This window comes from Caloenas nicobarica, chromosome 24, assembly GCF_036013445.1.
Source record: "Caloenas nicobarica isolate bCalNic1 chromosome 24, bCalNic1.hap1, whole genome shotgun sequence".
In the NCBI taxonomy this organism is placed as follows: Eukaryota; Metazoa; Chordata; class Aves; order Columbiformes; family Columbidae; genus Caloenas; species Caloenas nicobarica.
The window spans coordinates 5,165,312-5,177,457 of NC_088268.1; the positions used below are offsets into that span (position 1 = coordinate 5,165,312).

Consider the following 12,146-nt stretch of genomic DNA (forward strand, 5'->3'; position numbering starts at 1 on the left):
CTCTTCCAACCAAAACGATTCTATGGTTCTATATAATGCACAGTTGCAGAAGAGCAAGTTTTTTTGTGGGGTGGCCTGGCGAGGGTGCGGGACCCCCCCATGCCGTGTCCCCCCCCAGCCCCTCCGCTCTGTCCCTGCCAGGCAAGTGGACGAGGGCGTGTGGAGCAGCCCCAGCACCCTCAGCCAGTCCCCCAAGAAGGTGCCCCCCGAGACAGACTTCAGCAAAGGGCTGGACCTGGAGATGCCCACCAGCCCCCCCGTCAGCCTCCACCACCTGGCGTCTGGCACCGAGGCCCTGGGCATGCCCAGCTTTGGCCACAGCCCCCCCCAGACCCAAACCCACCCCTCCAAGAGCAATAACCCTGCCCGAGCTCCGGAGATGGTGCCCGCCAAGACGCAGACGGGGCCGGAGACCCCCAGCAAGAAGAGCGCGGACAAAGCTGTATCTGTGGAGGTGAGAGCCTGGGGGGTTCCTCAGCTTGGTGGGGGTTCCCGAGGGTCTGTCCCAATGTCTCCCGGCTGAAACTGGGAACAGGAACTGGGTCCATCCTCCTACTTGCTGAGTTTGTCTGGAGGGTGGGGAGCCCCTGGTGATGCCTTGGGAGCACCCCAAGTGCACATTGAGGGGGTGCAACTTGGGGAAGGGGTCAGTGCTGCACCTCCCCATTCCTCCTGGGCTCAGCAGTGGATTGGGGGTGATGCTGGGACCGTTGGAGCCCCCCAAATTGCATGTTGTGGGGGCTGCAGCTTGGGGAATAGTGTCAGTGCTGATCCCCAACCCTCCAGGGCTCGGCAGCAGGTTGGGGGGTGATGCTGGGACCCTTGGAGCCCCCCACGTTGCACATTGGGGGCTACAGCTTGGGGAATAGGGTCAGTGCTGCCCCCCCAACCCTCCAGGGCTTGGCAGCAGGTTGGGGGGTGATGCTGGGACCCTTGGAGCCCCCAAAACTGCATGTTGTGTGGGGTGCAGCTTGCAAAATGGTCAGTGCTGGTGCCCCCCACTCCTTCCAGGCTCAGCAGTGTTTTGGGGGGCTGTGGGTCACGTCCTGCCTGCAAAGGCAGGAGAAGCCGCGGTGTTTGGGGGGCTGCAGCGGGGTCTCCGTGCCGTTCACAGGCAGCTGAGCGGGACTGGGAGGAGAAGCGGGCGGCGCTGACCCAGTACAGCGCCAAGGACATCAACCGGCTGCTGGAGGAGACGCAGGCCGAGCTGATGAAGGCCATTCCCGACCTGGAGTTCGCCGCCAAGCACAAGCAAAGCCCGGGCGGCAGCAGCAGCACGGCCTCCACCCCCGAGCACAAACCCTCCAAACCGCAGCACGCACCCAAATCGGGGGGCAAAGGGGACCCCAACGGCCGCCGGGGCTCAGGTACGGCGTGGGGAGGGATGGGGGACACATCCAGATCCATGGTCCTGCGTTTGTCCTGGTCCTGCTGTCACCGCTGGGTCCCCTGGGCTGAGCTCTGCTGTCCCGGGGGGCGTTTATCACAGAGTCACGGGGCGGATGGGGTTGCGGGGACCCCTGGAGATCCCCCAGCCCAACCCCTGCTCACGCGGGGTCACCAGAGCAGGTTGCACGGGGTCGGTCCAGGCGGCTTTGAATGTCTCCAGAGAAGGAGACTCCGGTAATTCCTTGTCCCTCTTGAACTGGGGAGCCCAGAACTGGACCCAGAGCTGCAGATGGGGCAGAGCAGAGGGGGAGGATTCACCTCCCGGGACCCACTGGCCACACTCCTCCTCACACTGCCGCCGGCCCCAAGGACACGTTGGTGGCTCGTGGTCACCCTGTTGTCCCCCAGCTCCTTTTCCGCAGAGCTGCTTTCCAGCAGCTCAACCCCAGCCTGTCCTGGGACACGGGGCTGTTCCTCCCCAGGTTTATGCCTGGGGGGGGCAGCGGGAGAACTGGGGTGTTGTATTAGAGGGGCAGGGAAAGGTCTCGTGCCCTCACAGCACCGTTTGTGCCCAGACGAGCTGACGGTGCCGCGGTACCGGACCGAGAAACCCTCCAAATCGCCACCGCCTCCCCCTCCGCGCCGCAGCTTCCCCTCGTCCCACGGGCTGACCACGACCCGCAGCGGCGAAGTCATCGTCACCAGCAAGAAGGAGCCCGGGTTTATGAAGGTAGAGAGGGGGGCCGCGGGGTGGTTGCTGGGCTGGACCCACCCGGCGCCCCCCACCCCTCACCTCCCCGCTCCCCCCTCGCAGAAAGCCGAATCGGAGGAGCTGGAGACCCAGAAGCCGCAGGTGAAGCTGAGACGGACGGTGTCGGAGGTGGTGAGGCCGGCGTCCACCCCTCCCATCATCGCCTCTGCCATCAAAGACGACGACGACGAGGACCGCATCATCGCGGAGCTGGAGGTGAGCGCGGGAGGGGCCGCGGGGTGCCCCAGCTCACCCGCACCGGCGGCGATGCCCCCCCTGCCCCGTCTGCTCGCTCGTGGCTGCACCCAGCTCCAGGCGTTTTTGGGGAACGCCTTGGGGTGGGTCCGGGGAATGACATCCCCAGCATTGGCACAGCAATGGGCTCCCCGCTTCTCGCCGGTCCCCCACAGGAGCAAGGTGCTGCGGGGGGGGCAGCACAGGGCGGCTGCACCTGCCAGCCCCGAGCTGGCTCCCGGTGCCATGTGCCTGGTTCACCATCGCTCTCCTGCAGCGCTTCCACCCCATCTTGGGCTTTAAGCCAAACTCATTTGTTTTTTAACACTACGCAGCTTCAGCTGGAGGTTCCTTGGGTTTTGTGCACGAGGCACCCTGCAGAGATCCCATCCGAGACGTCATCCTGAGGCTCTGAACCCCCCCAAGCTGCCTGTGCCCCATGTCCTCCCCCCATTTGCTACGGTCGAGGTGCCCAAGTGGGTTTTGAATGGTTTTCCCTGGCTGGTTCTCCCCCAGGATGCTGGGGGACCAGTGATGCTGCAGGCAGAGGGACCAGTGATGCTGCAGGCGGGGGGACCAGTGATGCTGCAGGCGGGGGGACCGGTGATGCTGCAGGCGGGGGGACCAGTGATGCTGCAGGCAGAGGGACCAGTGATGCTGCAGGCAGAGGGACCAGTGATGCTGCAGGCAGGGGGACCAGTGATGCTGCAGGTAGGGGGACCAGTGATGCTGCAGGCAGAGGGACCAGTGATACTGCAGGCAGAGGGACCAGTGATGCTGCAGGCAGAGGGACCAGTGATGCTGCAGGCAGAGGGACCAGTGATACTGCAGGCAGAGGGACCAGTGATGCTGCAGGCGGGGGATGGATGATACTGCAGGCAGGGGGACGGATGATACTGCAGGCAGGGGGACAGGTGACACTGCAGGCAGCAGAGGGGCAGAGATGCCTCTGGGCTGATGAGAACAGCCGATGTTTTGCTCACTGCTGAGCCCCGGTCCTGGTGTGACCACGGCAAGCATCCCTGGGCTGCGTCACCGTTACCCCCAAGCCTCCCTCCTCCAACCCGCCGTGTTTGACTCCCCAGGTGTTTCAGAGAAGCTCTGCCTCCCCTTTCCTCCCCAAGCTCCGTTCCGCTCCGCTCGCGGCTGCCGTCTCCCCTGGGCACGCAGCCATGTGGCCCAACGGAGCCTCCGGTGCAGCCGAAGGATGGAAGGTAACAGCTCGCTCCCAGCGACGACCCCTTCTCCTGCTGCACTTTCACCGCCTCCTCTCCCGCCTCTTTCCAACTCACTTCTGCTTCTTTCTCTGATTTAACAAACTAACGGCTTCTCTCCACCCCCTCGCTCACCGCCACGGCCCGTCCGGCACCGACGCGGCACAGGACCGAGCACTAACCCCTGCGGCACCGGCACGGGGCTGCCGCGGCCCCCGGGGCGCCAGATCCTGCGACCCCGCGGATGGGGAGGAGGAAGGGGCCACCCCAGCGCCCCCCGGGCAGGGCACGGGGAGGGCTCGATGCTCTCCCACCGGGAGAGGGTGGCACGGGAAGGGACGGTGGCGGGTGATGCATGTCGTGCCCTGCGCAGGGACATCCTGGGCATGGTGCGGGTGGAAGGTGAAGGGCTGGACCTGGGGCTGGTGGCTGCTGGGACCCGCTGGGGTTTGGCCCCATCAACCACAAAGTGCTGAGCAGGGACACCTGGGCATAACCGGGAGGAAGGACGATGTTTTCCAGGTGAATTCTGCCTGCTCGGGGTTTCAAAGATCTGCTGTCCCGTGGCAGCGCGTTTGCGGCGGCTGGTCCCTGCGTGTGGCTCTGCCGGGAGCACCCGTGTCCTGCTGAGCGCTGGGCCCTGCTCTGGCCCCAGCGCCCTCCCAGTTTACACCAGCACGGGAGCAATCCCAGCTGGACTGTGCGATCAGTTTTCCATTCAAGAGGTGCAGCAACACCGACTTGTTTTTGCTAAAAACTCCGAGTTACTGCTGCAGTTTCACAGACCCAGGTTGCCTTAAGCAGGGTAGAAAACCAGTCACTGTCGGTGCCAGTGGGTACCGAGGGGACGTCAGGGCTGGGCAGGAGGGAGCCCAGAGCTGCGCATCTCCCTGGCCAAACAGCGATGCCTGGAGCCACCAGCGATGGGGACCCAAGCGTGTGGGGACCTGTAGTGCCCGCAGCAGCTCTCCGCGTTCTCCCACCACTCCCCCGGCTCTTAATGTCTCTGAATTCTCTACCCAGGCGCCGCTGGCCCCGGCGGGGAGCCGGGCTTTCTCCCTCCCGCAGATCGTACTCACCGAGTGGGTGTCGGAACCGCCGTCCCCCGAAGCCGAGGCGGAGATTTTGGTGGAAAGGGGCCGCTCGGAGCGTGGGGACCTGCCCGGCAGCGCGGCAGGAGGGGAGCTGGCACCCCGGCGGGGAAGGAAATGCCGCGTGTCCCCCGGCAGCTCCAAAAAGTCTCCGTCTGCAGCCGGGTACCCTCCAGCCTCGGCCCTGCACCCCCCAAACACCGCATCTCGGGGTTGTGCCCTTGCAGCAGCAGAGACTTGGGGGTTCCCATCTCTCTCGAGGCACAAAATGAGCCGTCCTGTGGGGGGAGAAGGAGGGGACGCTGCTCTGAACGCTGCCAGCTGGCAAGGAGATGGCAGCAAGACTTGTCACCGAGGTCCCTTGGATGTGCAGCCTCCTTGTCCCCGGGAGAAAGGAGCTGGCCAGGGGGTGATCACCGGCACTGCTGGCAGAGGGTCTGGCGATGTCCCGCAGCTTCCTGGTGACAGGGACCTCCCAGGAGGAACCAGGCAGAGCGTGCGGAGGACATCGCGCCCTCCTGGGGACTCTGCCGGGGTTTGCAAACCAGCGCAGAGAGAGGAGGATTCACCAGCCCCAGTCTGCCCAGTACCACATCCCAGAGCTGTCCCGGGCAGAGATCCAGCCCTGCGGGGACACGGATGGTCCCAGGATGAGCATCACCAGGAGCAGGTCGCTGCGTTCTCAAGCCTTTGCTCAGCGTCCCTGGGAAGGGACGGCTTGGCTCCGGCTGCTGGGGGAGAAGGTGGCGCGGAGGGGCTCTGCAAAGGGCAGGTGTCCCCTCGCTCCGTGACTCCGCGCAGCAAGATCTGTGAAGGCACGTACCAGCGACTGGATAGCCTGGAAGAAACTATCCGTGAGCTGGAAATCACCATCAGCGAGATCAGCAGCCATCCTTCGGTGGAGTTTGTGCTCCCGAAAGAACTGCGCGGAGCAGCGGGGGCCAGCGAGGAGCCCACGGAAGGTCTAGGGGACCTCAGACCCGGGAGCTGTGACGATGGGACCGTCCTGGACCTCAGCCAGCCCAAAGATGATGCTCCCAAGGGTCCGTCTCCAAGCAAGACCAAGCCACCTCTGCTACCCAAGCCGCAGGTCCCCGCCACGCCGCAGGTTTATTTTCTGTTCTCTCTCGCTGTGCTCTGCCCCGGACTCACTCTGATGTTTCTCTTCCTCCGTCTCTACCTGCTCCTTCTCTGTGGCTCTACCTCCAAGCAGAGCCAAGGTGGAAAACAAATCTCCTTTTTCTCCCTGGCACTTGGATTTTGTCCTTGGATGTATTTGGGCAGCGGAAAGGCAGGCAGTGCCGGTTGCTGGGCGCAGCACTGAATTAGACCCTGGTATCTTCTGCCCTGGCAGGTTGTGGGGCTGAGCACGCTGCTGGTGCTGAGCACCCCCGGGGCTGGGTTCATGGGGTGATGCAGCAGCATCCCTCGTTTATGCTGGTTTTTGCATAAGCACTTTTCTAACAAACTGCGGTTTGAGCGTGGCAGCTGCTTCTCCTAATTAAATCACAGCGCGGGCTCCCCGAAGCCATCCAAATTGCTTTCTGCTGGAATCCGCAGCTGAATAGCTGGGAGAAGGGAGGAGAAACGCCCTCGGCCGCTCCGATGCCGGCCTGCTCCTTTATTAACAGCCAGCGCCGGGGAATAAATCTCCTTGTTCATTTGCAGCAATTATCTGGGCTCCTGTTGCCAGCGATGCCGCAGCCCCGGCACGGTGCTCTGGCTGGGCAAATGGGCCACGGAGTGGGTGTAGCTGCGATTTCTGCCCTTGGCAGCCCCCGCTGCACCGCCAGAGCCTGGCGAACGAGAAGCGGAGCTGCGGGATGGATTGATGGCTCTGGGCTGGCACCTCTATGCGTACGCACAAAGCTGGTGCAGGACTCGGCACGGGGCAGGCAGGAGGTGGCGGTGGTGGATCCGGGGTGGCCCAGGCAGCGGGGGGACGTGTGATGATCCTGTGGCATGTGGCACTGCCCGGGCACCCCGTGGGTGCTGCTCTAGGGACCGGCAGTGCCAGGGGACGTGGGTGCAGGTACCTGCTGCTCTTGCAAGTCTCTGTATCCTGCTCTGTGCTCCGCTGGTTAATAAAATCCTTTGTATTCCCACTGCCGCCGTTTCCACCTGGAATCTGCTTCTGCCTGCCGTGGCCTCTGCTCCTTCCTCTTGGTCGTGCATCCCTGTCCTGGGGGGGATGTTCTCTCTGTCCCAGGGGGATGCTCCCCCTGTCCCGGGGGGGATGTTCCCCTGTCTCCTATCTCCCGGTGTTTGCTGTGTTCCCCATTTTTGCCCCTAACCCCCTGTTTGCGTTGCAGCGGCGGCTGTCGGTGAGTCCTGGCCAGCTTGAGCTCCCCCTGTGACGGCTCCGTTGGCACACGGAGCTGGTGACCTTGTCCTTGCCCTGGGTTTGTCACCACAAGCCGTCCGGGCAGGGACATCACGGCTCCGGCCACCGCTGCCCGGCACCGGCAGCGCCCAGCTGCCGGCGGTGCCGGTGTGAGCTTCCATCTGCTGATTTTAACCCCTTTTCCCCAAATTCTGTCTCCCGGCAGAGCGGTGGCGTCTCCATCCCCGCCATGAAGGTGGTGAACCCCGTGTCCCGCCTGAAGCAGAGCCAGCAGGGCAGCCCCGACAAGGGCAAGCACGTCAAGCCGCGGATGGAGTACATGCGCATCCAGGGCCAGCAGCAGGTACTTTAGCACCGTCCCCACTGTCCCCGGCGTCCCCACCGGCAGCAGGACGAGCCCACGGCCCCGGCATCTCCCTCGCTGCCTCGCACGGGGGGGCGAGGGGGTGGGCGGAGGACAAGGGCGATGCTGCGGGTGCTGCTTTTGGGGACCGGGCGCTCTCGTGTGTCCCTTGGCTGAGCCCAGTGGGGCTGGGGACATGGGGACGCAGCTGTTGGGGCGCAGGGGGGGATCTCGCTCCAGTTTGTGCCCGGTTCCGTGGTTTTCACGGGGACACGGCTTTGTGCTGAGAGTGGCCAACTCGTTACCGGTGTGGTTGGTGTGAGGCTGAAGCCACTTGTCCCCCAGCCCCATGTGCCACCGCTGAGCCCCAGCGTTGGTCCCCTCGCCCCGAGGGACCCCAAGATGTCCTTGTGGAACATTTTGGGTGCCAAGACGGGCGCTGCAGAGCCCTGCGCTTGGCACGGGGGCTCCAAGGGGCTTCACCTCAGTGGGACTGGGGCTGCCCGACCCCTCCCGGGAGGTTTTGGGGAGCCGGGACCCTCCGTGCACCGCGACACCGCGTCTGCAGAAGCAGCTGGTCCCGGGAGTGGGGCTCTGCCGCAGGGTGACGGTTTGGGGGTGTCTGGGGCAGGGCGATGGTTTGGGGGTGTCTGGGGCAGGGCGATGGTTTGGGGGTGTCTGCGGCAGGGCAATGGTTTGGGGGTGTCTGGGGCAGGGTGATGGTGTGGGGGTGCCCGGCAGCATGGGGACGGGGTGGGGGGGGCCACGGCAGCTGGAAGAGGACGGGATGGTGTGTGTGTCCCCCAAGCCCAGCACCCACCCCTCTCCCATCCCCGCAGACAGTGGGGGTCGCCCCGCTCTGTTCCCGCTGACACCCCAGTGCTGGTGGGGGGGCTCCAGCTGGCTCAGGCCCTGGGCGAGGTACCCACAGCCAACCCCCCCGGCCCGTCCTCCCCTTTCCCGGCCCCCCCACCCGCGGGGGCAGCACCCCCGCAGCGGCGTCACCCCCGTCTTCTCCTCCCCACTCTGTGTCTCAACCTCTGTCCCCGGGCCTGACGTTAACAAACCACCCAATAAACCCAATTTTGCTCATTCTGTTGCATCCATAAACCCTCTTGGATAAACCAAAGGTTTTTCCCAGCTACCTGGAGCTGGATTCGGGGAGGATTTAATGCGATTTGGGCAAATGACACATGAGCAAAATAGGCACCTTGGCCCCACTGGCTCCGGCAAGAGGGCTCAGCCCCCCGTCCCCCCCCAGCTGGTTGTTGTGACGGGGTGGCCCCAGGGTGCTGGCACCTCTGTCCTCGAGCTCGGGTGTCCCTGCCTGTGCCCCCACCAGGACACGTGGGTGCAGGTGGGTTTTGACACCCCCCGAGGGGCCGGGAAGCATCTCCTGGCCCCGGGCACCCCAGGGAGGCCACCGTGTCCCCACTGTCTGGTGTCACCGTGCTCCTTGTCGCCCCCACCCCGGGGCAGCATCGGTCACCGGCCCCCGCCGGGGTGACCAGACCAGGAGTTTTCCATGTCACTTTTGTCCCTGCAGCCCTCACTGTGTCCCCCCGCCCCCAGAGCCCACCCCCGTGCGGCGGGGCCGGGGGGCTGGCGGAGCCCCCTCCCCATCCCCGGCGGGTTTCCCGGGCGGCCATGGGTCGGGTCACCGCTGGCGGGGACCGGGGGGCACCGGCACCTCTCGCAGCGCCCCCCATCTAACGCTGCCCTTCTTGTCCCCCTCCCCGCCTTCCTCCCCTCCGCCCGCCCCCCTCTGCGTCTGCCTGTCTGTGCACGCGTCCGTCTGTCCGTCCGTCTCTCGCTCGTGTCTCTGTCCCCTCGGGGACGTCCCGTTCCCGTCCAGTGACGCGTGGGACCGGCTCGTCTCGTGCGCTGTTTGTGGTGGCCCCTTTTCCAGCTGCTCGACCTCAGGCCTGAACTCAACGCTGCTTCTGAACAAACCCCTCTTTGGCTCTTGGTTCTTTGGGGGTTATTTTATTTTATTTTCAATTTTTATTTTATTTTATTTTATTTTCAAATTTATTTTATTTTATTTTTTCAAATTTTAAAAATTTTATTTTATTTTCATTTTTTTATTTTATTTTCAATTTTTAAATTTTATTTTATTTTCAATTATTTTATTTATTTTCAATTTTTTCTATTTTTTCCAATTATTTTATTTATTTTCAATTTTTTTAAATTTTATTTTTAATTTTATTTTTGTCATTTTTATATTATCTTATTTTCAAATTTTTTTTATTTCTTATTTTTATTTTACTTCATTCTGTTTTATTTTGTTTTATTTTATTTTTTATTTTAATTGTATTTTAAATTATTTATTTTATTTTTTATTTTATTTAATTCTATTTTCTTTTTAATTTTTATTTTATTTCCTTTTCCTTTTTTTTTTCTTTTTTTTCTTTTTAAGAAACTATTTGACCTTTCCTCCCCCTTCCTCCTCCTCCTCCTCCTCCTCCTCCTTGAATCTTGCTTTTCTTTCTAGGCCGCTAGACCATCTAAAGATGCTAGTGAGACTCCTTCCCCCGCGGTGTCGGAGAAACCCGCCGCTGGCAGGACCTCCATCCCCGTATTGACTTCTTTTGGGGCGAGGAACTCGTCCATCTCCTTCTGAGCATCCTCTCCTGCTCCCGGGGCTCCTCTCTCTTCCTTGGGCTCCTCTTCCCGGGGACTTGTGGCTTCTCGAGGCACCGGGCGGGGCCGTCCCCCCGTCCCCCCTGTTTTCCGCGCTGTGTCGCTCCGGTGTGCCCGACCTCGTGTGTCGCCTCCGCTCCGATCCCGTCTCCCGTCTCGCTCCGCAGCGGCCGACCAGCCGCTTTCCGTTTCTCTCTCTTCTCTTCCCCCTTTTTCTTCTCCTCTTTCCTTCTCGTTTCGCTGCGTTCTGGGTTGCTGTTGGTTTGGTTTTTCTTCCCCCCCACTTCTCCAGCCTCCCTCTCCCCCCGCCCCGCTCCCGTTTTCTGTTTATTTAAGAGCTCTCAGAGCTTCACTCCGCCAGTTTCACCAGTTTCACCAGCTCCGAGCCAGGAGGAAGCCGGGCGGCCCCCCCGCGGAACGGGGGGACGCAGCCGAGGAGCCCCCGCCACCCGGGGGGGGACGATGCTCCGTGTCCCGGGGGGGCCGGTGCCACCGCGGGTCCTGCGCTGGCCGAGGGGTCGGTGCCGACCCCGGGGGGGTCACTGCCGCCAGCCCCGCTGAGGATGTAAAATAGCGGGGGGGGACGATAACAGGTCACGTCGTCACCCTGCATTTGTAAAACAGCACTTTAAATGGCACCCGGGGGGGGGGGATGCGGTGACACTCGGGGACCTCTGTCCCCTTCTCGGGGACAAGCGGGCAGGACGGGCCCCCAGAGCCCCCCAACCCCGCAGAAATGGCCCCGGGGGAGCAGCCCCAGCCTGGCTAAGCCCGGGGGCACCCGGGGGGGTCCCTGGGGTGCGTGTCCCCCCATCACCCCGGGTGTGCGTGTGTCCCCCCGTGCCCACCAGATCAAATCACTCCTTTCGTTGGTTAGTTCGTCCTTGGGTTGCTTTGTTGTTTGTTTTTTTTAAAAAAAAAAAAAAAAAAAATTCTTTTTCTTCTTTTCCCCCCCCACCTCTTTTTTTGTATATCAATCATTTTTGTACAGAAGAACGAGCCTTTTTTGAATAACAAAGAGAAAAAAAAAAAAAATCATGATGCAATTTCTTTGGATTGCAAAAAGCAACTCTTTACATTTAAGTGAAGTGTCTTAACATTTTATATTGTTTTAAAAAATATATTTACATATTATATATATATAGTATACGTAATATAAATATATATATAAATATTTAAGAAAAAGAAAAAGGAAATAAATCTCTTCACGTCTGGTATATTAGGGGGTGGATTTTCTTCCCTGGTTAGACTAGAGCTCCTTGTGCTTTCTGAGGGTCGGTTCCTCGTGCTGAGTTCGCATCCTCCATCCTTGTCCCCAAACTGTCCCCATCACTTGGGGGTGGGCGACACCCCAGGGTGCTGCAGCGCCCCCCCGCCCCCAAGCAGCAATAGCACTCGATGCGTTTTTTTTTAATTTAATTTTTAAATTATTTTTTCTTGGTACCAAAGTGAAATACTGTAGCAAAGCCGCAGCTTTGGGTGATGAGTTGCTGAGGGGGGGGGGGGGGCACCTATTTTTGTCCCACCCCCCCTCCGCCACCCGACTGCCCATCGGGCTGGTTTGTCCGTGAGCGTGTCTGCGTGCGTGTGTCCGTCCTTTCATGGCACCAACCCTGGTGCTTTCGCTGAAGCAAGAGGAAAAAAACAAATAATTTAAAAAAGAAAAGGAAAAAAAAAAAAGGAAAAAAAAGAAAAATGTTGCAAAAATGATAAAAAAAAAAAAAAAAGAAAAAAAAAGGAAAAAACAAAGCGCTGCCTGCATCGTGCATGTGTCGGAGGCGCCCGCTGCATGCGCACCCCGCTTTACTCGTCTGGATGTTGTTTCAAAAAGGCTACGACTTTTAAAAGGAAAAAAAGAAAAAAAAAAAAGAAAAAAAAAAAATTCCTGATACTCTTTAGAGGCTGTTTTGGGGTTTCTACAACGTCGTGTGTCTCTTAGCATGAATTTTCTCGTGAACTGTTTTAAAAGAAAAAGAAATTCATTTAAAAAAAACTTTAAAAGAAAAGCAAAGCAAGGGCTGGCAGGGGGTGTCGGGGGGGCTGCCCCGTCCCCGCCCGTGCCGCCCCCGTCCCTGTGTCGCTGTGGGTGCCATGGGTAGTTCTGTGCGCAACGTGACCATTGTAACTTGCAAAAAAA

The 12,146-nt window shown here is 60.3% G+C and overlaps 1 protein-coding gene across 1 annotated transcript in view; it reads left to right on the forward strand.

The window, feature by feature from the left end:
* Positions 1-9,989, forward strand: part of SRCIN1 (SRC kinase signaling inhibitor 1) — a 41,364-nt gene extending 31,375 nt beyond the window's left edge. Inside the window, exons 14-21 of the mRNA XM_065651164.1 lie at positions 142-454; positions 1,115-1,367; positions 1,965-2,119; positions 2,204-2,356; positions 3,460-3,588; positions 4,612-5,787; positions 7,229-7,366; positions 9,861-9,989. Coding sequence (XP_065507236.1) covers positions 142-454; positions 1,115-1,367; positions 1,965-2,119; positions 2,204-2,356; positions 3,460-3,588; positions 4,612-5,787; positions 7,229-7,366; positions 9,861-9,989 — 2,446 coding nt within the window. The remainder of the gene's footprint in view (positions 1-141; positions 455-1,114; positions 1,368-1,964; positions 2,120-2,203; positions 2,357-3,459; positions 3,589-4,611; positions 5,788-7,228; positions 7,367-9,860) is intronic.
* Positions 9,990-12,146: the final 2,157 nt, after the last annotated feature.